The 27,640-nt window shown below is 44.9% G+C and overlaps 1 protein-coding gene across 1 annotated transcript; it reads right to left on the minus strand.

Annotated features, from left to right (window-relative positions):
* Window positions 1-3,482: 3,482 nt before the first annotated feature.
* On the minus strand, window positions 3,483-27,514 carry Ppil6 (peptidylprolyl isomerase like 6). The gene is made up of 8 exons (XM_051164425.1): window positions 27,312-27,514; window positions 24,060-24,155; window positions 19,664-19,852; window positions 15,348-15,410; window positions 15,099-15,246; window positions 13,476-13,532; window positions 8,797-8,932; window positions 3,483-3,602 (listed from the first exon to the last, which is right to left on the minus strand). The coding sequence occupies exons 1-8, from the start codon at window positions 27,447-27,449 to the stop codon at window positions 3,491-3,493; spliced, it is 939 nt and encodes a 312-aa protein (XP_051020382.1). The 5' UTR covers window positions 27,450-27,514; the 3' UTR covers window positions 3,483-3,490.
* Between the last annotated feature and the right edge of the window lie 126 nt (window positions 27,515-27,640).

The raw sequence follows: 27,640 nt of genomic DNA on the forward strand, positions 1-27,640 counted from the left end.
CTTTGAAAAGACTGTATTATACGCTAACGTGCACAGAGCCAACTCATCTGTCCTGAATTGCCAGTTTGAATAGTAACTCACCTACAAAACTATGTATTTTACAAAAAAAAAAAAAAAAAAAAAAGACTGTGATACAGACAACACAAAACTGTGGAGCCCAACCAGGTTCTCCTTAGCCAGTACCTGTGGGGTATGTCTTTTCTCTTTGCTTTTTCCTGTGTAGCTCAGGCTAGTCTTGAACTTACATTTCCCAGGCTGGCCTGAAACTTATCCTCCTGCCCCATCCTCCTAAGTGCTGCCATTTCAGGTATGGACCACGCATCCAGCTTTGAGATTTGTATTTCTATTCTGCTTACCTCTAGGTTTGCTAGAGCTCCTTGCATCTTTAAGAAATGGGGACTGTTCTTGACTTGTTCCTTAGGGATAGCCTCTGTGTTAAGATAACACCCTGGGATTTGCTCTCTGATGGTCTGCATTAGCTGATAGCCCTGTATACAGAGGCATCCATGGGCTGCTTCTGGTCCTGTCTTGGAGAGCTATTTCCAGCTAGAACATGGTCAGACAGCATTCTGTTCCATGCTAAAGAGAAGCTGTGACTTAGCATGGTCACAGAACCCTCATGTCCAGCTTTGTAGTTTAGTTGGGTTTGTTATATTTGTATGATTTATGAAGCCTGACAGGGACTTAGGATTTGCCTGTGGAAAAGGTGACTCTATTTGGGGAAGGTAAGGAACAGTGGTATGGTCCTTAAGGGAGAGAGTACCAACCATCACGGTAGAAATCGACTTTAATGCTATGGAGATACTTCTGAATTAGTCCAATGGTTGACTGAGAAGTTCATATGGTATCAGTGAAAACAGCCTGACACGGGCTTTGGTTTGTTTGTTTGTTTTGAGACAGGGTTTCTCTGTGTAGTCTTGGCTGTCCTGGACTCACTTCATAGACCAGGCTGGCCTGGAACTCACAGAGATCTGCCTGCCTCTGCCTCCCCTAGTGCTGGGATTACATCCAGCTGTGTGAGGAGGTCTTAATGCCTCTTGAGTGCACTGTCACAGAACTGGTTTTGTGGGGAGACATTACTGAGTTTTTATTGGGTACCTGCTATGCCAGGCATCATCAGAAATGTCTTCACTTGCTTCTCACAACTCAAAACCCTGAGATGGATGTGGTCCTGAGATGGATCTCCCCAGGGTGATGCGGCTGGTTTTGTAGGTTTACGCAGAGAATCATGGAAGTCTTGAAGCCAACTGTAGCCTTTTTATTTCTATTATCGGTACAAATGAGGTCAGCAAAGGTCAGATAATTTGACCATTATTATTGTAGGAAAAGTGATTCTAAAACAAGCATGTGTAATTCCAAATACTCATAAGAAGTAAAAAGTCAAGAATCTGGGATGTTGATGTTGCTGGCCATTTGTTCATTACCAAGTAATAAGTAACTGCTTATAGCTGAGGCAAATGCCATTTTTGCATTTATTATTTGATTGATTTTTAAATTTATTTTATTTTAAGACAAGGTCTCAGGTAGTCTAGGGTGGTCTCAAACCACCATGTATAAAAGATGACTTTGAACTGCTGATCCTCTTGCCTCTACCTCCAGAGTGGAAGCATCAATGTGGTGGTCCTAAGGCCCACTGCACATACAGATTTAAGTTTCCTCAGCCCAGAAGTAGAGCAGAAAGTGATAATGACTTGCCAGCTCTGAAGATCTGTAGAATTCTACCTTTATATTGCTGCTAAAGGAAATAGAAAAAAAATTTTTTTGTCAGGTTCTCATGGATCCCAGGCTAGTCTGAACTTGCTAAGTAACCTAGGCTAGACTGGAAAGCTATATACCCCATGCGGGCTAGTCTTCTGCTTCCATCTTCCTAGTGCTGGAATTCCAGGTGTGACCCACTGGGCACTTACAGCATACCAAGCCTCTCTTTGGGTTCTTTCTACAAATTATTAATGAACTTGGATGACAACCCTGAGGACACCACCACCTGCTTTTCACATGAGGAAACAAAGGCCCAGAGAAGTTCATGCCTAAGTTGGTGTAGGTAGGAAACCTAGGCAGTCTGGCTGTAGGGTACATGCTCACGGTTTGGAATGTACAATTAGCTTTGTACTGGTGTGTAAATGATACAGCAATAAACAGGATGTGTGAGAGCAAGGAGTAGGCTGAGGTGGTATTTGGAGTGGTGGACCCTCATTACATGTGACGCAAAGCTTCACATGATAAAATGGCATCGCGCATGCACAGCAATGCTAGCTGCCTGTTTTGATACTGTACCCTAGTGATGGAGGACGGGAGCACTGGGGAAACTGGGTGAAGGGTGCACAGCCTTCTCTGTACTGTTGTTGCAACTTCCTGTGATTTTGTAACCTCAAAGTAAGTATCTGCCTCATTTTGGCAAGCCCCCAAGTCAGTGAATGGCCTGTCTTTCAGAATTGGTTGAAGGGGAGATCATCCTTGGAAGACAAGCCACCTTTGAAGCAGGGTTAGAAAAGTCAGGAAGGTGGGAGAGAGGCTCAAGGGTAGAGGCAGGAGCAGGAATTGAGCAGTGACCATTAAGGGTCAAGTGCTATGGTGACTGCACTGGGGGTGCTGAAACCAGACACTTCTGTCATCTTGTGGTTTTGAGATGACTAGTGTTCAGCTGTCCAAGTAAAGAGGACCCAAACAAACACAAATCCCTGCCTCCATCCTGAGAGTCTCTCTCCTAGAGACTGGTCCTCTGGTGGTCAGGGACAGAGCCTGCTGGTCTGTATTTAAAAAGCCTTCCTACAGGTAACGTAGCCCAGGGACCTTGATAGAGCAGCTGATTAGACAAGCTGGGGCAGTGTCACTGGGACCAGCCACCGCAAGGATCTTGATCTTCAAATGGCTCAGAGACATGGATTATATTCACAACATCCAAACACATGTCCTCCCCGCATGCTACAAAGAAGCAAGGTGACTTCACGATGAATTATTCTTCTATTGTATGATTTGCCAAGTTTATCATGATAGGAATGTAGTTACCAACAGCATAATTCATTTACAAATGCTTTAAGACTCAAAAAACCACTAGGTAACTATATCTAGGTTAACAATGCTCTGGGCCACGAGGAACTAAATATCTGCCATGAATCAAACCGAGAGGTCTGCTTGCCTCATACAGTAAAAAGTCCAGAGGCAGGAGGTGGGAGGCCTAGGCTGACAGCCTGTGTGCATTACAGTCATGATGTAGGGGTGGGACGAGGTCACCGGCATTCCACTCACCCACCAGCCGTGGTGCTCTCAACTGGCCTTTCCTGTGCTAAAGGAGCCTGGGATATTGAGTATTTTGTTTTTGTAGTCTCTATGGTGGAGTCAGAGGAGTAAAGGGGGAGTGAATACTTGTTAGATGAACTAACCTAATGCGTCTGTCACAGCTTCAAATCAAATTAATTTAATTATAAATATAGAAACAGCTGATGGGATAAACAGCAATACATCATCACAGACACTCTGATTGCTATCAAAATCAGGAATAAAGAATTCCACTGTCTGCAATACTGCAAAGAAGCACCGGTCTTTCATTCTCTGTTGGGACTAACTCTAGTTGCTTGAGAACGTCAGTTCCTTCTATCAGTTGCCTGCATAGGAGAGAATGAAAATGTGGTCAGTCACCAATTTCCACATTTAGCTGACATTCACGCTTGGGAGTTCTACCCAGCCACAGCTAAGGCTATTACAAATTATAGTAAGTGCCATAGTAAAGATCTGAAATGGCTCTAGATGTGCCCACTTTGCTGCCTGTATACCGGCAGTGGTCCCACCTGCCTCGAAGCTGCCCGCTGCAGCAGCTTTTAGCCCACTTCCCAGCATTTGCTCTGGCACCTACCCATCCTCCTGGCAGCCTTCCTCCTCACTGCAGTCAGGAGGGACCTGTCAGAAACATAGATCTGACGTCACCTCCCTGCTCTAAACAGTTATTTCTCACTACCTTATGATGAAGACTAGGGCTCCTCCTGTGCTCCCCACCCCCAAAGCCTTCTTGTTCTGCCTCCCATGGCACCCCAGGGATGTCTTGCTCTGCTCCACACAGACTGGCTTCCGGTACTTTAAGAATCTGGTACCTTCCTGCCATAGCTGTCCGCTTTTCCTTTGCCATCTCCTGGCCTACTGTCAGCTCTCAGCTCAGTCTTCAGTTTTTTGGAAAAGGTTTTCAGGGCTTTATACTTACATTAAGTACCCCCCAACCCTCCACATACCACTAGAGGTATTTACAGGGGTAAAATGTTGTTTTAAGTTTAATACTATTCTCTTTGTCTCTGTCTTCTGTCTGTCTGTCTGTCTGTCTGTCTCTCTCTGTGTGTGTGTGTGTGTGTGTGTGTGTGTCTGTGTGTCTGTGTGTGCAGGTGTACATGTATGCAGGTAAGAAGACATCTTTCGGGAGCAGGCTCTTTCCTCCCTCCGTGAGTTCCAGGAATTAGGTCAGCAGGTTTGCGTGGTAAGTGCTTTACCCACCAATCCACCCCACTAGCCCTGAAATCTTTTATCATTTATTTCTTTTTGTTAACTTCTGGTTCTCCTTTGAGAGCAGAGCCACATATGAGGTGCCCACGCACCCCCACTGGGGATATGAGTAAGGACTCAAGCCTGCACTAGTGGGGTTCTGCAGACCCACCCTGGCCTTGAGCTGGAACCCCAGAGGAGTGATGCGAGGCCTTTACTGTTTTTAGCTAGAAGGCAGCAGTATGAAAGCTCACACGGTGAACCCCAGAGTTGGGCCGGTGCTGGGAGAGATGGACTGACTGATCCCTGTGGTTCAGTGGCCAGCCAGCCTAAGCCATACGGGTGAGTCTGGTGTCTCAAAAAGGTGCGTATATCAAGTATACCTAAGTCTTTCATATTTATGCTGAAGTGCTAGAGATGGACCCTTGGGCCTCACATACAATGCAAGCCCTCTGCCAGCTAGGCTATCTCCCCACTTCTGATAAGGATTTTTAAAAAAATTTATTCCTACGCTGCTGGTGTAGCTTGCCTTTTTTACTTTCTTGAAGATGCTCTTTGATGCACAAGTTTTTAGTTTTGTTGAAGTCCCAATTTACCTGTTTTTTTTTTTTTTTTTTATTGCATTGTTCATGTCTTTGGTGTCAAATCTCAGAATCATTGCCAAATCCAAGTCATTCAACTTGGATGACTTTTTAAAAAAGTTAATGTTAGATACCTATGTGGAAATGTGCAAATGTGTGTATGCAGGTGCCCTTGGGAGCCAGAGGCATCAGATGTCCCTGGAGCTAGAGTTAGACTCTGCAGAACTTGGGTCCTGCACAAAAGTAGCACAGCTCTTAGCCACTGTCTCTCCAGTCCCTGACTAACATTACCTTTCCAACTACTGATATCACCGCACTTAAAGGTAACATCTCATAAGAAGCACGTGGTTAGTTTTACAACTCATCACCTATTGACTGGATGTTTAGATCAATTTAACTAAAAAAAAAAAAAAATACGGCAGAGAGGCAGAAAGAGTGACCTCTGAGGACTGCCACATGCACGCTCACACGCATGTACAAGCCTCACCCGCACGTATGTACACATCTATATAAACATACACTTGTAACACACGCACACAAAACAAAGCCGTCAGTATGAGGCAGAGACACAGGTCTAGACACAGACTATGTCTTCTGCCAATGCTTGGGTTAGGCAGTGGCTGAGAGGAGGGGGCAAGCTCTATGGCATGAACCCTGACAGGTGTGACCAGTGCTAATGCTGACCACACGTGCATTGTCTTCATCTGCCTCTGGGCTTTACTATGCCATCCCAATCAGAAACTCTGACACAAGACGCTGTTTAAACGCTCACCCCCCCACCCCACCCGGAGCTCCTGCTGACCCACCACTGTGGTGGTAATAAGAGGGGGAATTTCAGAGGTAAGTGGCCACTGGGGATCTGCCCTCATGACTGGTCCATGGTTTGCACAGGATGGAGTTAGTTATCTTCATGGTATGACACAGTCTGCGGGCCTTCAGCAGACGCCCAGCACCATGTTCTAAGACTGCTCAGCCTCCAAACACCCAGAAATTACCCAGTCTGTGGTGTTGGGACAGCAAGAGGAGGTAGATGAGGACAAAGGGCAATTCGCCTCTGTCTAAGGGGGCATAACGCCTTTTTCCAAGTCGGGCAATGGGCAATTACTATGTGCTGCTCCTACTGCCATACTAGGGTAGGCAAGACCCAGTCCCTGCTCTAAGTTATTCACAGTGTGACAGAGGGGACCAAGAGGGAATCTGTCACAATCTAGAACCTAATCCTTGAACAGGATTTCATCAGACTGAAGGGAGACAGGAAGGAACAAGTTAAGTAAAACCCAGGGCCTGTGACATCTAGAGTGGTGACATTTGCATCTGGCTTCAGCTCAGCTACCAATCAGACTGCCCTGCCCTGTCATTTGCATCTCTCTCCCCTACTCTCCCCAGGACTGTCCCATAGGCATCAATCTTAAATGCAACTCAGCTAGCGTCATCTAGCTTCCAAAATAGAAGGTAGTAAGAGAGCTGCTCGCCTCTGACAGACAGGAAACTTCTGTGTCTCCGGGTCTGGCTAACCACACAAGGGCTTCCGGGAGATCCCAAGGAAGCAGCACCTGAACACGAAGGTGTATTTCATCTACTCCAGCTAGACTGTCTATCTTGTTATGACCTTTCTCCAGCCCCCTCTCTGTGTTCCGCAGGGTCCTGTTTAGATATTCCAACCAGGCAGAAACTGCCATTTGGAGAGTATTCAGGGGGTAAATTCGGCCCAGCAGAAACAATAAAAGGGATGCACTGCCTCCCTGAGGCCAGAGTGGTAATGACAGCAAAAATGAGATTTCCACAAACAAGATCATTCTCCACAGACATTCATCCTGTAAGGATCAGAGTTTGCTTTTACTCAAGGAACTCAGAGGTGGGGGTGGGGTGGAGTGCCCTCTTAATCCTACCTCAAGCCTTCCCAGCAGACCACTTCTCTGCTTACTATTTGTTTCTTTGGTTTGGGTGGGGTTCTTCTGTCGTTTTTGTTTTTATCTGCCTTTCGAGGTGTGCTCTGCAGAGCAGGCCTGTGTCTTGCTCTCCTTTCCCCACTCTAAACATCAGTAAAGGCAGATGGCAGGTGTCTAATAAAATTCTGATTGAATAAATCAGGAAAACAGCAAAAATGATGGCTGGAAAAGGGTATAAGGCAGGAGAGGGAGAGGCATGGGGTGCTGCACTGAACTGTATGCTGTGTGTGCCTGCAGGAGGCAAAAGTAATGGACACACTGCAGTTTTACAGGCTCACATTTGAGACGGAGAAAGGTGGCTCTGATGAGGTAGAAGGGGTATAGGATGTCAGCAAGATGACAGGATATTTAAATGATCTGAGAAGAGGTAAAGTTATTTGCATCTAAGATTAATGCAAGAATGCAATTTCAGCACACTCCTTTAATCCATGTACTGGGGAGGCAGAGGCAGGAGGATCTCTGTGTTTGAGGCCTGCCTGGTCTGCAGAGTGAATTCCTTCCAGGACAGCCAAAGCTACATAGTGAGACCCTTAGAAGGAGAAGGAGAAGGAGAGGAGGAAGAAGAGGAAGAGGAGGAGGAAAAAGAAGAAGAAGAAAAAGAAAAGAAAGAAACACACACAAAAGAATGCATTCTCACAAACAAAAACATTTCAAAAATCAGAATGCTTTTTATTGGTGTGAGGGAAACTGAAAGTAACTCATTCTTTTAAATTCTGGACCTACAGGGGCTGGAGAGATGGCTCAGAGGTTAAAAGCACTGTCTGTTCCTCCAAAGATCCTGAGTTCAGTTCCCAGCAACCTGTGTCATGGTGGCTCACAACCATCTAGAATGAGATCTAGTGCTCTCTTCTGGCATGCAGGCAGAATACTGTATAAATAATAAGTAAATCTTTAAAAAAAAATTCTGGACCTACAAATGAAAAGTCATCTAATTAAGCTATCTTTTAAAGGAAAATTAATTCCCTACTCTTTTCAACCTGGAAATATCACAGAAAGCGTTAAACTAAAGAAGCTGAAGTTGTAGTTGAAATGGACAGTGATAGGAAAGTCCTCTGTGAATTGCAGAGGCCATAAATGACCCTCTGGAGGGTCTGAAGCCGTCTGGTAAATATTCAGAAAGGCAGTCTGCTTGCTTTCGCACGGGCTTGGCAGGAGCCCAGCAGGAACAGAAGACACCAGTGATGAGGAGCACACCCTTTCCCCACTGCACCCCAGGCTACTTAGCTCCTCACGGCTGTTCTGACAATCATTGCTGACGCCACAGACGGTGACCTGGCATCAACTTCTCATGTCTACAGGCCAACTTATCTAATTAGGCACCACAGTGTGATTAGTAAGAACTGATGATAATCTAGAGGCCGGAGACGATAGGTGATGGGGTAGGTAGGCACACAGATATATAGGTAGACAGAGCATTACCATAGCTGCGTTTATTTCTGCATTTAAAAAATTTTTTTTGTGTGTGGTGTGCATACCATGGCATATGTGTTGAAATCACAGGACAATGTTTATGGAGTTGGGTCACCTTCCACCTTCCTGTCAGTTGCAGGAATTGAACTCACATCATCAAGATTGGTGCGGCATGCACCTTTACCCAATGAGCCATCTCACTAGCCGGAATTTCTGTATCTTATGGGTAACAAGTTTGTCATAACTTTTTATTGCCCAAGTGTGTTTGTATTATTTTTGCCTTCAGCTCTATCTTTGGATAAGCATAGACTGTGTACAATAATCATGCAAATATTTTTGAGCAACATTTATTATGTATGAATATTATGCAGAAAACCCTATAACATACATACCCGAATGCCACATATTTTTTATCCAGATAGGGAGCTGCTTGTAGGGTGATATAGAACTGTGAGCCATTGGTATGGCGACCTTTATTGACCATTCCGAGAACTCCCCTTTTATTATGCGGAATTGAAAAGTTTTCATCTAGGAAAGAATATTCAGTAGGTCACTGATTGCTGTATTGCTTCCGATAATTTCAGCATGTAGGGAACAAAGGGACTTTGCTACTAAGCTTTAAACACTTATCAATATACTCCAAGCTGTCAACATTCCCTTAGTTTTAATTACTTTCAAATATTTAAGTAAACTTTTTAAAGCTGTAAAATCTTATTAGATTTACTTGAGCAATGAAGTCATTTGTCTCTGCCGTGACTGAAAACCAGTGTCCTCAGTGTATGCTTTGCTGACCGTAAAGGGCAACAGACCTCCTGTGGGCGGGGAGCTTTGTTCGGACAACCAATGTGAGCATTCTAAGCACCTTTCTCAAACCCTTCGCGGGCCTGGCCCTCCTCGGTAGCATCTTGCATAAAGCTCTGGCACAGCCCTCATGTACTGCGGAGTCACCTGTCTCTACAGTTTACATGGTGCTTCCTGTCCTGTGTGTGAGCAGGTCCCTTGTCCTGTGGCTACCGTCCCAGGGCTCCTGCCACATGAACTAGTTCAGGTGTGCTCCTAAATATTGATGGGGAGGAAAGTACATGTTAATACCTATTTCCGCTCATTCAAATACAATTTAATCTCCAGCCTCCTATGGTTGACTTTTGAGGGAAATGATAGTTTGGGGGTATATAGCTGCAAATGTATAAAGTTACATATGGGCAGAACACAGAATTGACAATATTTTCAGAAGTATCGCCCCCAGATGTGTTTCTGTGATAATTAATCATTGTCACCAACTTGACAGGAGTTTGAACACCTTGGAAATACAGCTCGGGGAGTGTCCATGGGAGGTTTCCAGATGTAACCAACGGGGGAATAGTCACTCGGAGTGTGGCAGCACCACCCAACAGCTGGAGGCCCAGCCTGAATGAAAAGGGAGCAGTGAGCTGAGGGTCAGCATGCATCTCTCCCTGCTTTCTGACTGGACGAGATGTGATCTGTTGCTTCAGACTCCTGCTGCCATGCATTCCCCCACCAGGATGGACTATAGCTTCAGACTCTGGCCCCGCACACACCCTTCCTTCCCTGAATTGCTTTGTTGGTTACTTTGTCACAAAACAACATAGCCTCCAAGTTCAAATGTACTAACACAAGTGGTGGGTGACAAGTCATGAAGAGCATTCGCTGACGATAAAGTTCTGGCCTGGGGATTTAGCTCAGAGGTCAAATACTTACCTAGCATGTACAAGGCACTGAGTTCAGTGCTAGCATAATTAGCCAACACACAGTTACCTAGACAATTAGGCCTGATGCTAAGGAAGGATTGCAGTTTCAAGGCCTGCTTGACCTATAGAACTCTTCAGGCACTCACCTCTACAAGCAGTATTTTTCAAGGTGAAGGTCTATATTTATTATAGCAGTTATGTAGTTATATAAAACTGTATGGAGAGGTCAGAGGTTGAGGGCAAATGTCTTCTTTATCAATTGCATCCCCACTTTATTTACTGAGGTAGGGTAACTCCTAGTGAACCCAGAACTCACTGATTTGGTAAATCTAGCTGTCCAGCTCACCCTGACAATCCCTTGTCTTTGCCCCCTAAGTGCTAAAACTAAAGAAGAGCTGCCAAGATAGCCCAGCTTTCCTGTGGGTTGCTAGGGATCTGAAATCTGGTCCTCTAAACAAGTGCTTTATCCACTGCGCCATCTCCCAAGTCTGTCTCTTTTATGTTTTCATACGCCACTGATGAACTTTAAAAACAATCATTTTTTTTTGTCATAAACTATGTGATTTTTATTGTATGGTTGCATGATGCAGAGGCTTGCTTTGCATTTTTAAAGACCAATTTATTTTTTTATGTGTATGCATGTGCATGCCTGGCGCCCACAAAGGCCAGAAGAGGGCATTAGATCTCCTGGACTGGAGTTCCTGAGTGCTTGGATACAAACCCACTCTTAGGCACCAAACCATTTCTCCACCCCTGAAAATGTTTGTAAAATGATTTAAAATATTTGTGTGTGTGTGTGTGTGTGTGTGTGTGTGTGAAAGAGGGAGAGAGAGCATGCACACATATCTGCCGTACATGCACAAATGTGAAAGTTGGAGGACAACATTTTGGAGTTGGTTCTCTCCTCGTGTGGGCTCTAGGGACCGAACACAGGTAGTCAGGCCTGCACACTGAGCACTGTTACTGCAAAGCCATCTCACCAGCCCCAATAAGGAGATTTCTTTGGAATATGTCCCATTGTAATGGAACTGATGGTAGCTGGATGTAGAGGCATGCCACACCCCTTGGTAAAGCATCCTTTCAGCAGAGGCACAGACTTCCTGCTTTGTCTCCATAATGTTAGAGGGGCTGATGCAACAAAGGCCTGCACCCATGTTTCACTGTGGCCAGGAGAGTAGCTGCTATTCTCCACCATATCGTATCCTTCTCATTTAGAGTGTGTGTGTGTGTGTGTGTGTGTGTATGTGTGTATGTGTGTGTGTATGTGTATGTGTGTGTGTGTGTGTGTGTGTGTGTGTGTGTGTATGTGTGTGTGTATGTGTGTATGTGTGTGTATGTATGTGTGTGTGTGTGTGTGTGTGTGTGTAAATGTGGTGTATACATACAGATGCAGGTGGCACATGTAGGTGCTGAAACAAAGTCCAAACAAAGGACTGTGGAGGTTTGAGTGAGAATTTCCCCCATAGGCTCATATAGTTAGATCCTTTGTCATCAGTTTGTAGACTGTTTGGAAAGATTAGGTGACATGGCCTTGTAGGAGTTGATATGCTGCTGCACATGGGGTTTGAGGTTTCAGAGGCCCATGCCAGGCCCAGTGTTCCTCTCTGCCTACTGCCTGCAGATCAGGATGTAACTCCAGCACCATGTCTGCCTGCCACCATGCTCCCCACTATGATAATGGACTAACCCTCTGAAACTGCAAGAAATTTTTCAATTAAATGCTTTCTTCTATAAGAGTTGCTTTGGTCATGGTATGTCTTCACAGCAATAGAACAGTAACTAAGAAAAGGAAGAGGACGAAATCGTGTGTCCTCTTTTTTTGAGATGGGGTCTCTTATTGAACCTGGAACTAGGCTGGTGGCCATAGCCCCAGCACTCCCCACTTCAGACACATACATGGTACAGGCACATACAACCATGCCTATGTTTTTCCATGGATGCTAGAATCCAAATTCAGCAGCAGGTGCCCCTGGAATACCTTTATAAGGAAATGTTTCTCCTATCTATCTATCTATCTATCTATCTATCTATCTATCTATCTATCAATAATATTATTTTTTAGACAGGATCTCTGACTGTCCTGGAACTCACTCCATAGACCAGGCTGACCTCCAACTCACAGAGATCTGCCTGCTTCTGCCTCCTGAGTTCAATGACCAAAGATGTGTACTACCCTGCCCAGCGTAGATATTTCTTTTTATCTATAGATTGATATATCTCATACAAAGAAAGCCAAATAGATATTTAATGACCTCAGTTTTCAAGTTAACAGTTAAGTAGAAGATGTATTTTTATTTATGTGAGTATGTGTGTGTGTGATTGTGTGTATAAGTGTTCGTGCAGTTCAGAAGAGGGTGCTAGGTCCCTTGAGCTGGAGTTACAGGTGATTGTGAGTTGGATGCTGGGAAGCAAACGTGCTAAAAGCAGTATGCACTCTTCAACACTGAGCCATTTCTCCATCCCCAAGACAATGAATTCTTTTTTCTATCATTCTTCCAAACAGAGTCAGTTAGACTGTTTTACAATACAGTGTCATTATGAACTCCTGGGTTTAGCATATATGTTGGCTTCCAACCAATTACAATTACTTTAAAAAATTATTTTATTTTATGTGCATAGGTATGAGGGTATCAGGTCCCCTGAAACTGTAGTCACAGACAGTTGTGAGCTGCCATGTGAATGCCAGGAATGGAACCTGGGTCCTCTAGAACAACAACCAGTGCTCTTAACCACTGGGCCATCTCTCCAGCACTGCAATTGCTATTTTTTATAGTTGTCAAATTACCCCATCTTTAATCATTAACAGCCTCTTCCAATTGGCTCTGTTGGCTTTTTGCCATGACTCCAGTGATCTTTAATAGCAATCTGACTATCTGGTAGAATAAGAGGGAACCAACTATCACATTGGGATTTAGCCTAAAGAAACAGGCAAGTGAAGTGTGTACAAAGCTTCTGTGGACTGGACCAAGAGGTTGGCTGGTTGAGACGGTCTCATGTAGCCGATTGGCTTCAGACTACTTATCTGAGGATGGCCTTGCACACTGATCATCCTGTCTCTACCTCCTCAGTGCTGGGGTTACAAGCATGAACCACCATATGCAGTCGATGTGGTCTAGCAGATCAAAGCCAGGGTTTCATGCATGCTCAGCAAGCAAGCGCACTACCAACTGAACTGTATCTGCAATTCCAGCTTTTGCTTTGTTTTAGAATGTCACTCAACTTTAATAATATCTACAGTCTGAAAAGTAACACCATTTTAAACTCTTGTTTTTACTAAATATTATCACAAATTGTCATATTTCAGTCATTTTAAACTTGAACAATCAGCTACTAAATGGCTGACGAACTTCAAGGACACATACCTTCAAATGTTGGTCCATAAATAGACTCTCCGCCATCTCCTTTTCCTTCTACTATATCTGAGAAATGAACACAATCAGATTAGAACACAGTGATAACAAAGCGGAGACGATGGCTTAGGTTTGGACTCTGCTCACATCTTAGATCAAGTCTAGATCAAGTTGCCCAAGTGAAAACACTACTATGATCACTTCACTTCGATTGCAATTTTTTTTTTTTTTTTTTTTTTTTTTTTTTGTATTTTGAGACAGGGTTTCTCTGTGTAGTCTTAGCTGTCCTGGATTCACTTTGTAGACCAGGCTGGCCTCGAACTCACAGCGATCCGCCTGCCTCTGCCTCCAGAGTGCTAGGATTAAAGGCGTGCGCCACCACGCCCATTTTATATGTGTGAGTATTTTGTTCACATGTATGCCTGTGTAGTATGTGCATTCAAGAACTGGAGTTATGGCCAGTTGTGAGCTACTGTCTGGGTGCTTGGAATCGAACCCTGGTCCTCTGGAAGAACAACAAGCGTTCTAAACCACTGAGCCAACCCTGGGGAAGTTCTTCAATGAGCACAGATGCTCTCGGAGCTGGGAAGATAGCTCACATGTGTTTTCTGTGTGACCATGAAGGTGTGATTTGATCCTTAGCATCCACATAAAAAGGGGGCAGGTTGGCGCACACTGGTCATCCTGTGGCTCCCTGGAGCTCACTGTCCAGTCACCCTAGCATTGAGATGCCCTATCTCAGCAAACAAGGTGACCATCTCTTGAGGAATGGTACCCAAGGTTGACTTCTGACCTCTACACATGTACACACAAACCTGCAGGTACCCCACCCACCTCCATACATATACACACACAAGTAGATGCTGTTTTTTTTTTTTTTTTTTAAAGTCACATTCAGATTTTCATTCCTTTAGTTGCCTTGGCTGGGAGTGTAGCTCAGTGGTAGAGCACTTGCCCAGCACATACAAGACCCTAAATCTGACACCCGGCACTGTAAAACATGTAGTTATCCATAATGACAGGTTACTTATTTAAACAGCATTCTGGAAACAAAGCTCCTTTTGATATAATGAGAGGGTTCATGTTTGTTTCTGGTGTTTATAGGAGCTGCATACTTGGGCTTAAGCAATGTTCCCATTATAAAGACTCGGGCACATGTTTTCCACCTGCATCTGAGAGGTAAGCAGGTCTGGCTTCTGTATCCCAGCCTCCCTCCTGCTTCCTTCAGCTCTCTGATCCACCCCTCCTCGGTACGGTGTTCAGTAAACACCGGCTGCAGGACTGGGATGTTGCAAGCTAGCTATTGTAACACGTACTTTCTGTTTTAAAAAATAGAATCTGATATGACAGTAAGCACACTGAGAAAATTTATTTGGAAAAGAGTATGGAGCATCTAAATGATTCATTGTTGATGCAAGAGACAAAACCAAGCTCATCTATATAACCATATGCCCCACCCCAACACCCAAAGAGTATCCAAGGCCAGGTGTGGTAGGACACATCTCCAATCCCACCATTCAGGAGGTAGAGGCAGATTGGAGGCCAGTCCTAACTCTTTATGAGTTTTACAAAGGTAAATAAATAAATAAAAATGTGAGTACTCTACTTTGATTTCGTATTTAGTTTTCAGCTCACCTCCTCCTTGTATCCAGCCGTTCTGGACTACTCGATGGAAAATGGAATCTTTGTAATGAAGCTTTACGCCCCTCTCAGAGACCCCGGCCGTTCCTCTGCACAGGACCTGAAAATTTTTACATGTTTTGGGACATGCATCACAAAATAGCTACAAAATAAAGATGAAAGGTTTCAAAGATTACTCACTATTTTATCAATTACAATCGACTCCTCAAAATTTACTTGAAAAAGACAGCGAAAGTCTCTTACCTCAAAAATCAGTCTTCCAATTGGAGAAAAATCAATAGAAATGTCCAAGAATACAAAATCATGCTGTTAAAATTAGGGAGAAAAAATAATGCAGGTCAATGTTTTGTAAGAAAGTCTGAGAAATGTTTAAAAAAGTAAAGCATTCTTTTCAGTGATAAGATTTTCACCACAGTATAAACAAATGACAGCAAATACAAGCGAATCTATGATACCAGTAGATAGCTCATCAGTAAAATTAATGACTTAAAGGAATCTTAAAATTAATTTTACCAAGTCTTTATAACCTATATTTTATAATAGTTTTTAAAAACCTCTCAGCAGTGAAGCACATGACCTAGAAACTCACAGACTCCAGAGCTCAGTGGGGACAGGAACAGGGGATTCTTCTCGACTCTTCGGAGTAGGTTTGGGAAACGATTGTTGGGCTGAGTGTCGTGGAGTAGAGTTGGCTACTGGCCTTTCAGAGACAGTGGAGACTAGCCAGAGCCAGGCCACACCCCTGCTGACCTGGGAGGAAGTCCGCCCACTGTTTCCACAGGTTTTGGCAGCAAGGGCAGGGAAGAGAAGGCGGGTGCTTTCTACTGACCTTCTCTCCTCTCCCCTGTTCACTAGTCCTCACTTGATGTGCTCTCGCCTCTCAGTGAGACACACACAACGGGTTCTCAGGCCTTGCCCAGCCCTATAAAAGGGCATCAAATATTGGATGTGGCGGTTCCTGTCTGTAATCTCAACATTTGTGGTGCCAAGACAGGAGGACTGCTGTGAGTCCAAGGCCAGCCTCAGCTATACTGTGAGCTAGCCTGAGCTAGCTACTCAAAAACAAAACAAAAGTCATCCAAAACAAATACACTAGTCTCTATCCCCCTTGTCTCTTAGGGTCCACTGTACATCGAGTGGGGAATGTCTCAGATCTTGGATGCCACTGTCATTTATCAGAAAACCAACTTAATTAATGCACTACACAACTTGTCCTGCCTCCTTCCTTGAAAACCTGGGAAATACAGGATAGCTCTCTAAATACATTGTATTGTTTTATGTCACTTTAACCTTTAAGCTTTTTTTTTTAGTTAAAACACTGAAATAATACTTGTGCTGACCAGCATCAGGCAAGGAAGTGTTACAAGCATAGTAAGTGTAGCTAGAATTTTCTGTTATTTCTTTAGACAGTACCTTACTGTCCAACCCAAGTTGGTGTGGAACTCATTGCATAGCCATAGTCCAGGCTGACCTTAAACTCATGGAAATCCTCCTGTCTCAGCCTCCTGAGAGCTGGGATTACAGGCAGTAATACAGGATTACACTGTGCCTAGCTAATTATAATTAATCTGTTGCAGCCTCATTAACTTCCGCACTACACATTCTAAGATGTAAGAGAGTGCTGTAGAAGAGGCCTATTGTAATCACCTACCACAGACTTAGAGCGGACAGAGGCTACGTTGGAAATTACAGTTGGCCAGGGAAATGAATGAGAGTCTATTTAGGCATAATTAACTTCCCCGTGCATCAATCGACTGTCTGTGTAGGGCTGTCAGGGGCAGGTAATGCTGGATGCGCGGTGGAACACAGCTCTAATCTCAGCTGCAAACGGCAAGGAGATCTAGTTTGCAGCTAGTCTGCGCCACGTATAGTCCCTACTTTCAAAATAGCAACCAAAAGGAACAAAACAAAGATACTTCTGAAAATGCTCTTGAAGGCAAGGGAATGTAATAAAAGTGACACCCCAGTCGCCAGGTGCACATACAAGCATGCTTGCCTAGCAGGATGCTCCAACCCGGAGATAGGCAAGATCCCTGGTTTGGTTTAACAAGAGAAATCCACCCCCTATAAAAATCTTTTTTTTTTTCAGGAACCTAGGTCCTCCATTCTCAGTGCCATCCATTAGTTCACGCTTTCATTATTCCTAGCATATGTCAACACAGTGCTTTCCAAACACCTACCCTGCTACCAGCTTGCTTTGGCATAGCATTACCCATTATGCCCCAAAGCAAAGAGGTTATGTTATAGTATATGAAAAACTTGGTTGGACTATTTTCCTTCTGGATAAAAATTTTTGTGGTGCAGAACAGACAGTAAATCATCATCTGCCCTCAGTTTTCTTTAGGACCTGCTGACTTTTCCCATCGACTTAACATCCGACCATCTCTCCTATCATGTCCCACTGGGTTTCACCAGCATTGTTAGATCATTCTGGTGCCAGGCAGGTGGTGGACATATGGCCTAGACTTGGGGCTCCAGAAGTATTGTAAACACAACACACACACACACACACACACACACACACACACACACACAATGGGACTGGAGAGATGGCTCAGTGGTTAAGAGCACTGGCTGTTCTTCCTGAGGACCCATGTTCAATCCAAGCACTCACATGGCAGCTCACAGCTGTCCAGTTCCAGAGGCTCTGATACCTTCACACAGATATACACGCAGGCAAAACACCAATGCACAGGAAATGAAACATTAAAAAAGAAAAAAAAGATACAAAACCTGTTGGGAATTCACTGTCCATGATGACGGTGGCAGCGGGAACCCAGGGCTAGTGGCTGGTGAGCCTGGGATGGGATCCTGGGCACACATTCCTCTAGCATGGCTCTGGCCATTTCCCCAGCTCCCCTGTGAACTGTGAGGATCAGCACCATTGCAATACACATCTTGTTTCTTAAGTTAGTCACAGTAGCTTTGCATCGCTGACACTGACACTCGCGGCTGGCAGTCTCATTCTCTCACCCTTATCGACTACTATTTCTGTCCTCCTCCTTGCCACTGACGCTCCTGGGGAACGCCATGTGCCTCCGGATTCCTGTCCCTTTGGGAATTAATGACGAACAACAAATTCTTCTCCATACTTTTTCAGAATTTAAAAAATGCATTGTTTATTCAGCCAGACATGCACTGAGTACCTACTCTGCTTAGTCCCTGTTCAAGGCAGGGGTTAAACATGAGACAAAGTCTTTCCCTCTGCACAGCTCAGGTCCTAGCACTGAGTCATTCTGTGGACACAGGCCACCATGAGAAGTGGTTATTGCATGAAAGTCTTCCAACAAAATTTCAAAGTGCTTTAAAAAAACAAAACAAAACAAAACCCACATCTATCTGGGAAGGGGCCTCAGATGAGGAAATGCCTTGATCATGCTGGCCTGTGGGCATGTTGGTTGTCAGTAGGGCATTTTCTTAATTGCTAATTGATGAAAGAGGTGCAGCTCACTGTGGGCAATGCCACCTAGACAGGTGGGCCTAGACTGTACAAGAAAGCTATCTGAGCAAGCCAGGGGAAGCAAGCCAGGAAGCAGCATTCCTCCGTGACCTCTGCATCAGTTCCTGCCACCAGTTTCCTGTCTTGAGCTCCTGGCCACCTTCATGTGAAGATGGACTTTCAGCCAAGTTGCTTCTAGGTCACGGTGTTACTACACAATGCTAGCTACGACACCTCCTGCCCTGCTTTAAACCATCTTCATCCTGCAAACCCACCAGCTTACTCAGGGGCTGGTTGTTAATCTGACTTAATGCTTTTCCGACTTATCACCACAGCACAGTAGCTCTCACTTAGGTGTTTGAAAAGATCGGTGAAAATATTCCTGGGCCAAGGCGGAGGAGGTGGCTCAGAAGTTAAACACACTTGCTGCTCTTCCAGAGGACACAAGTTCAGTTCTCAGCACCCATATCAAGGGGCGCACACATGCCTTCAACGTCAGCTCCAGGGGAATCTAACCCCGTCTTCTAGTCTCTGAGGGCACCTGCACATGTGTGGCATACAGGGCCAGTGAGACGGCTCAGCAGGTAAAACCCTTAACTAGTCTAAGTTCAAGCCCCAGACCCCATGTAACAGCGAAGGAGACAAAGAACTCCACAAGCATGCTGTGGTGCACGTGTCCTCCCATTAGAAATAACAAAGACTCATTAAAAATATTCCATAGCACAGAATGAGCAACAGGCTTCACCTGTTCCTGCTTTGCTTTGAGATAGTGTCTTGCTGCATTGTCTGGATTGGCCTTAGAATTCAGGGTACAATCACTCTTTCTGCCTCGTCTCCTGAGAAGCTAAGGCTCCAGGTGCATATCAAAGGGTGTTTACATTCTAGCAGCAGTAATTTGTGTATAGAAACCTTGGAAAAGGAGGAGAAAAATAGCCTGAGGAGAAACACACACTGCCCAGCCAAACCCTGAACCTACGCTCCTTTACAACTACCTTAATAAGGCTACTGGGGGTCACATCTTAATGCCCTGTCCTGTGTCTCTTCTTTGTGAATATATCAAGGGTGAATGCCAAGTCAATATTGATGGCGGAAAGTTGTATTAGGAATCTGTGTGACTTGCCTTGGTGTCTTTTAAGAACTTGGTGGCATAATCCAGAGTAAGCGCCTCATACAGTGCGGGGGGCCGGACATCAACCACATCCCACACCTTCTGTGCCCACGTCTTCAGATCGAAGGCGTTACCCAGGAGTTGGTCATTGATAAAACACATCACATAGGAGGAATAGACCCAGGTCTCGCCCTTCAGTTCCTACCGGGAAAAGGAGGGAGAATAATGACAGAAACAGACAAACAACTGCTGAACCCACAAACAGAGCTTGAGATTAATTCTATAGCCCGATTTACCAACCCCGGGATCAAAATCTTTTAAAATGCTTTTTTAAAACCATTTTTTCAGAGTTCTTCTGTCAAAAAGTTTTTTGAGTTAACAAATGAAGAACAGAGAATAACTTTAAGCTATTATAATCAAAGACATGAAATCTCGTAATAATACGTATATAGTGCATTTGTGAATTCAAAGCAGTCTCTGTCTCCATTTGTGAGGTACCCTTTACTGTATGCGTTCTTGGGCATGGTGTTCAGTGCAAAGAACTGAGGGCATGCATGTGTGCACGTGTGTGCGCGTGTGCGCATGCGTGTGTGCGTGTGTACGTGTGCATGAGAGTGATTTTTCTGGATAGAGGAGAGTACCTTTAGAAAATGCCTCCCGGGGTCCAACAGGAGTTTCTATACATGATCAGGGACAAGGAAGAAAACTCGCTTTCCCCAACACTTTTAAACCTTTCCCACTTAAAAGGAAGTATATAATAAGAGTTTTCATCCACTCAGCGCTGCCCTCAACTTCCTAAATCCCCAGTGTGGCCAGAGAAGCATCGACCATTGAGAAGATATGGCCTGGCAGTCCCCAGCGCCAGCCCTGGCGAGCCATGAGTGGCTTGGTGTGTCCATTTACAGATTTTAGTAGAAGCCGATGTGTGAGCCCATATGATTGCCCGGCTGGGGGAATGGGCCTGGCAGAGAATCTGCATTTCTAGTGAAATCCAGGGAAATGCTGGTTCTGTATCCAGAATATTGAACTGCATGCTGCCTGTCACCACAAACTGCAATGAGCAGGAGCAAGGACTGAACCTTTAAGCTGTGTATTGTCCAGCTAACCGGCCATCTGGAAGGCAGGATCAGCACCCCACATACTTTAGTTAGTGTGTCGTACAAGGAGTGGAAACAAAGGCAGTCATTCCAAGTTCAGTCTCGCCCCGCTGGCCAACCTTGACCCTGAGATGCATGGCATTGGGGCCTCTCTCCTTACCCACCCCACACTTTCCCGTCATTATTTATCATCACTCTGTTTGGCAGATTTGGACACTTTCTAGGTGCCACCTAAGATACGTCAACAGACAAGCAGGTGGCAGTGTGTACGTACTGAGCTGTGTAAGAGTCTTCTCTACAATATGACGTAGCCATGTGAGCCACACACCCTCTCAATATAGGACACAAAAGTGCCCTGCCTGCCTCTCCTGCTCCCATCAGTCTGCTGGTCTCAGGACTGAGCTGGAGAAGTGCCAGGTTGGGCAACCATTTGCCTTCAACTTGCCAGCGAGCGATATTGTCAGCTCCTCTGTGGCGCTTCGCTACCCTCCGATATGCGTTCTGTGCCTTTCTTGAAACCTGCTTTGTTGCAGTTAGATTATCAGTATTGCCTGATAATTGCCCCGTGTCAACAGCCACTTGTTGTTATATTACCAGTAGGGCCTAATAATTGTTATTATTAGGCCTATAATTATTATTATGGCAGTATTTTCTAACCCTCTAGCAATCAATCAAGTCACAAACACTTGTTATATTTCAAAATAGCCTTATTTACCTGGGGCAGGGCAGACATTAATCCTCTAAACTACTTCCCATAGTGGGGCAGGTATCCCGTATCGCGCCATCATGGGTTAGTTGGAGAAGCACATGGCTGGTGTGGATGGGGATTCAGCCCAGATGAAGAACAAGTCCATGAGGTTATGGGTGGGAGATAGCTTGATAGAAATTATTAGAAGCAGATAGCATGGGATTGCCCCACTATGGGCAGCAGTTTAGAGGATTGATGATAATAATAATAATAATAATAATAATAATAATAATAATAATAATAATAATAATTATAGGCCTATTAACAAACATTATTAGACCCTACTGATAATGTAACAACAACCCTGCTTCCTGGTTTTCACCTCGGAGCGCAAACGTGTCCATGCTCGATGGCGAATCCCTGATAAGGGCTAAGCAATCCTTGGTGTGTTTAGAGTTATTGTTGTATTTTGCAAGACTCAAACATGTAACAAGAGAAGGAAGTGTAACTGTGGACTCTTTGTTCAGTGGGGCAGGTGTCGGGAGCTATCTGCAAAGACTCTCTGTCTACAGGTGTTGCACCCGTGCTCTTTGCCCTGATTCAAGGGTTAATGCGAACTTCTGAGGAGGAGGATAGTAAGATGGTCTGCCAAGTATGCATTCAAGGTTGACTGACTCTGGGAGGATGTAGGTACTTGAGATAACATGTGCAGGTGTCAGCACTATGTGCTGAGAATGGGTTTTTACCTCGTCCCCATGCCTGTAAAGTGTTTCTGTGCCCTTGCCAATAAAGTCAGGGCTGCAGTATTGACTGCCAGTCCTCCGGAATTCTGTCTCTGTTTTCTTCTCTCTCCTATTCTCAGGAATCTATTTCTTGCCTCTGCCCTATTTTTTCCTAATCCTCATTCTCCAACTCAGGCACTGTTTGATTCTGCCAGAAGGCACCAGCAGACAGGGGAGCTCCACAGAAGGCATAGATGTAAACACTTTACTTCTATCTCTGATGCACATCAGAAGAGTTCTTGGTCCTGATGGTTCCTAGAGCTTTCTGCTATTAACTTCTAATGGTGTGGTCTATGTGTGTGTGTGTGTGTGTGTGTGTGTGTGTGTGTGTGTAAAAATAGGCCTTCCCAGGGTCCCCTCAACTGTGCCCATAGGGAGGCATTATATTCTGCAGAAGCGTAAGGCCAGCTAAGCTAAGGAACTGATTCGTTAGGACGAAATGTGCTAAGAAGCTCTGTCCCTAACATAACCATGGTTTACACTAAAAAAAAAAAAAAAAAAAAAAAGTTCCTTAGCTTTTAACAAGTGTGAGTATAAGGGCAGGAGAGAGAAGAAAGGGGCTCCACATAAAGCAGCAATGATGAACCATAGAACCTCATTAGGCACAAGAGGAGAAGCAGGCAGAAGGGAGCACCAAAGTCCCCTGGTGGGAAGGGAGGGCTGTGGGATGTGAGAGGATGGGGGAGACGTGCAAGGCAACGTTATACATGGATACAAGCCACAGACCGTAGCAGGCAGAGTGTGTGAGACTAGCTGGTAATGTCATTAGCATGACTACAGAACTTTGAGAACTTATTTTATTTAGGGGCTGGACAGATGGCTCCGTGGCTAAGAGCACTGGCTGCTCTTTGAGAGCACCTGGGTTTGAGTCCCAGCACCCGCATGGTGCCTCACAACTGACTCTAAATCCAGGCCCAGATCCAATGCCCTCTTTTGGCCTCCATAGCACTAGGCGTGCTTGTAGTGCACAGACAGACATGCAGACAGAATGCTCATGCACACAGATAAAAAAAAATTAATGATAAAATATTGTCTTATGCTAGGATTGGTTAACTGCCCCCACTTTCCTTAAAGTTGCTTTAATTTTAACACTGAACCTCCCAAATCCCAGGCTAACCAGGACCACCGGTTACTCCTAACTGTACAAGGATCTGAGTGTCTCCTTCCTTCCCTACCCACCTATGCTAGAATGGTGTTCTCCGTATCTTCAGCACCATATATACATGTTTGCGATGACTTCCCCATACGGCACGTGGCAGCATCCTTCTCCCACTAGGCTCCAGGTACCACTACCGAGAGGTCAGATGGCATCTCAGAGGAAAGCAGCCTGTCATCCCATACGAGCTCGGCTGGTCCCCAGGCAGGCCTGAAGTCTCTGTTAGAGAACTGTGGAGATCAAAGCGGCAGCTGGGACACGCCGCCTCATGGGAGGGTGGCTATGGTCAGTAGAGCACCTCAGCCCCCCGCAACCTCATTATCTCTGGGGTATACAGACTACACTGTCCAGATTAAGGGCCAGGCCACTGTAGGATGAGCCAGGGTGTCATAGGAAGTGTAAGCCACAAATAAAGAAAGACAGGTAGCTAGCATGGCTAGCTATCATCTCTGACAGTGTAAAACTCATCTCTCTCAAATGCTACCTACAAGAATATTCTGAAAATATTTTATTTACTGTTTAGGAAAGATGTCTGGGAAGGTGATTAAAATAACTTATGGAAAGTACATACTCAAGAGAAAGAATTTTAGCTGGATTCATCATTTTCCCTAAACTGCACAAATAATTCACATGGGCGTGTACTGGCCAGTACCCACCCTCAACCCCTTGCTGACATATCTCTTACCCTCTTTTTCTCCTGTAGATACTGATCCCAAGCAAATTCTTGAAGAGGAACTATCACTGGATCTTCGAATCTGGATGGGTAATTACATTTCAGAGTCTAGGTTTCAATAGAAAATAGTTTACATTCTCATTTCTGCATTTACTCGTTTATTGGGGAGGGGGCGGGGTACGACAGCTGTGCATGCAGGTGTGGAAACCAGAGGCCTTTTCTACTGCTCCCCTTCAACTTGTTTGCTGACCCAGGATCTCTCAGTAAACTTGGGGCTGGTTCAGCTAGACTGGCTGGCCAGAGAGCTCAGAGACCTGCCTGTCTCCCCTACCACACTCAGGCTTACAGTGTACTGTACTGGGCTTGGCTTTTACATGGGTTACCAGGTATCTGAACTCAGCACTCTCCTCCCTGTGTGATCACATCAGCCTACTACGTCCTCTTTTTAAGGTCAAAATCATTTAATCCCAAATTTTTATGGGCTCTTCAGGAGGTTTCACACACGCCGCACTGCCTGACTGAGATGCCCTGGCCTGTTCTCAGACACTCCAACCAGTCAGGACTGGTTTGCCTCTTGCTTTTAGGGAACAAGATCTAGAGGGCTAGAGTATATAGTATATACCTCATCTGGTATATAGTGGACCGTCCACACATAACTGAATAAATGAGTTTATACCAATGATTTGGGGATCTGTTGTGTTCTTTTAAAGACTTCCCTACTAAATTAAATTGCTAAATCTCCGAAGACCTACAGGTGCTTGATTTGTAGCCATATATATATATATAATTTATAATATATCTATATCTATCTCTCATTGCTCTGAATGGTTGCTATAAGGAGAACAAGTCAAAGGGCCCTGCTGTGGTTGTGCCATTCAGAAAAGGAGAAGCAAATACTAAGTAAGTTTAGGCTTCTAGATGAGTTTTAGTATTGCGTGTGCTTTGACCAAACATTTCTCAAGTGTGTGAATCGGAGAAAATTACTTTAAAAAAAAAGACTTTTTAATATAAAAATTATGTGCATGCATGCGTCGGGCCAGGTAGGGAGGTGTCTAATGTTCACTTCAGTGTGAGTGCTCATAGAGAAGAGGCCGCTGGATTTCCCAGAACTAGAGCTGTAAGAGGTTGTAAGCTGGCCAACACGGTGCCAGGAACCAAGCTTCTATTGCTCAGGATGATGCTTTGAGGCCCCAGTGTGGTCTAAAAGGCACAGGCCTGGCATGCTGTATCGGGTGTGGCCGTTCCAAGAGGGGAGAAAGGCTGGAAAAGCGTGTATCCTACTCTGGGACAGGCGCAGGATGACAACAGCAACCTGGCCATGTGCCTTCCTAGACTATGTACGGTTCCCAAACAATAGAACGTTTCCTCAATTGCACAGTCTGTGCTCAGTTTCAGACAATCCTACAGGATGCCCACTGTTTCTAAGTGAAGAACAATCTATAATACGTAATAAGATCAGTCATTTTCAAATTAAGGCCCGTTACGCTTGTTCATAAAACATTTGTTGTATAATGGACTACAACCAAATTAAGATATATGCTAATGTTTATCCTTACCTTTTACAAATCCAAATCTGTCTGTGAATCAGGCATCAGGATTATTCACAAATATACTGGTATTACAAATAAATATCCTTGATTACATTAGAACTAACTGAATTTACTCGGATACATTTTCTATCAGAATATAGTCACAAGACAGAAACTTAAGGGAAAATTACATTATTGGAATATTTAAAACATTGCTTTATTCACAGCAGGTGTTAGCTCCTGTACAGTTTTTGAAAGAACTGATAGCCTAGCATAATTTTCACACCTTCTAATGGTTGAAAGTAATCAAAAGATGAATCATATTTCATGTTACATCAAAATTATATATGTCTAATTCAGCATCTACAATAAAGTTTTATTGGAACACTACTATTCACCTATATCTTGTGGCTGCTGGCTGCTTTGCTCTGTTGTAGAGACAAGGAATTCTAACTATGGAGCCCAAGCTGGTCATCAACTCTGCATCTTGCTGTCACGACCTCATGGGTGCCAGGACTACAGGCCTGGGTTACCATAGTTGGGCACACTGCGCTTACAACAGAACCCTGAGACTGCATCCTGGAACAACTAACATATTTACTATTTGGACTTCCCAGGAAGAAAAAAAAAAAAAGGTTGCAAATACTTCCCTGCAATGTGGGACAGCCACAGGAAACATTAATGTCACAAGACAATCAACTAAGAGAGAAAGAAAGGAAGGAAGGAAGGAAAGAAGGAAGGAAGGTAACCTTCAACCCCTGAAATTCCACTTTAGCTGTAACACTGGTTCAAAACAACGGTAAAGAAACAAACAGAACCAAGAAACCTTTATCCTCTCACACGCACACACAAAACAGCACTTTTACTCTGTGGATGCTGGAGCAAGCAAGAGACAGGGTGTTCTGAAGGTGAATTCCACTTGGCTGTCTTGCTATCCAGCTGGAAAAACACGCACAAAGAGCAGGGGTGGGGCTGAGGCACGAGTCTTTCCCCAGCACACTCCCACTCCTGCTTTTTCACATTGCAGGCGTGCCGCAGCATGACTGAACTGGCTAGATCGGCTCATCTGTTTCCTCAGGTGTTTTATATCATTCTACACATTTTCAAAGGCATATCTGGATTCCTCAAATCTTCTGGACCATGTCTTAAGAATCCAAGAAGTAGCCGGGCGGTGGTGGTGCTTGAATCCCAGCACTCCTGAGGCAGAGGCAGGCGGATCTCTGTGAGTTTGAGACCAGCCTGGTCTACAGAGAGTGTCCAGGAAAGCCAAGGCTACACAGAGAAACCCCGTCTCGAAAGAAAAAACAAACAAACAAACAAACCCCCCAAACCAAAACCAAACCAACCAAACAAAACCAAAAACCAAAAGAATCCAAGAAGTATCTGACGCTGTTAAAATGCAGAAACACCTACAGAGATTATAAAGGAAGACCCTTCCATAATTAAAAGTACAAAAAACAAAACAACAAAAACCCACAAGGAGTTGCTCTTGTTCTTTTTCTAATCAGCTAGTTATGCGGTAATACTTTTCCGCAACCTTGAATTGTGTAAATTTAATCAAAGCATTTGGATCCCTGGATACTCGGAAATTGTCACTTTCCCCAACGGGTTCTGCGACCTGCATTTGTCCTCTACACCCCTTACTCAGCCCTAGGTAGAACTGGACCCCAGCCAGCGCGGGCGGGATCCAGGCCGGGAAGCTGCGGTGGTTCGTAGTCTCTGTGGGAGAGGTTACCTCAGCAATGGTCTTCGACACCTGAAAGCTGGAGCTCTTGAAGAGCCCCACCACCTTCACCCGCAGCGGCGGCTCGGGCGGCAACCTCGCGCTACAATCTGGGGCCCAGGGCCGGTACGGCTGCTGCGGGGTGGCCATGGCAGCGAAAGCCCACAGCCAAGAGCCCAAACACTGCAGGTCGCCACGGCAACCTCGTGGCTCCACCCACAACGCCGGCTAGGGGCGGGGCCTGAGCCGGTGTCGTGGGCGGGGCCTCTCTTCAACTTTGAGCCTGTTGCTGGCGAAGCCAGGCCAGGGCCAACCGAGGAACAGGTAGGCCGCGGTGTCAA

The sequence above is a fragment of the Acomys russatus genome, chromosome 21 (assembly GCF_903995435.1).
Source record: "Acomys russatus chromosome 21, mAcoRus1.1, whole genome shotgun sequence".
NCBI classification, from domain to species: domain Eukaryota; kingdom Metazoa; phylum Chordata; class Mammalia; order Rodentia; family Muridae; genus Acomys; species Acomys russatus.

Bases quoted from the DNA above. Each gene is read 5' to 3' on its own strand.
- Ppil6 (XM_051164425.1), bottom strand. From the start codon at position 27,449: ATGGCCACCCCGCAGCAGCCGTACCGGCCCTGGGCCCCAGATTGTAGC. The intron at 19,853-24,059 runs GTAAGAGATATG...TTTTCCCGGTAG, and splicing joins ATCTACAGGAGAAAAAGAGG to GAACTGAAGGGCGAGACCTG. The intron at 3,603-8,796 runs GTATGTATGTTA...TCTCCTATGCAG, and splicing joins AAAAAATATGTGGCATTCGG to GCAACTGATAGAAGGAACTG.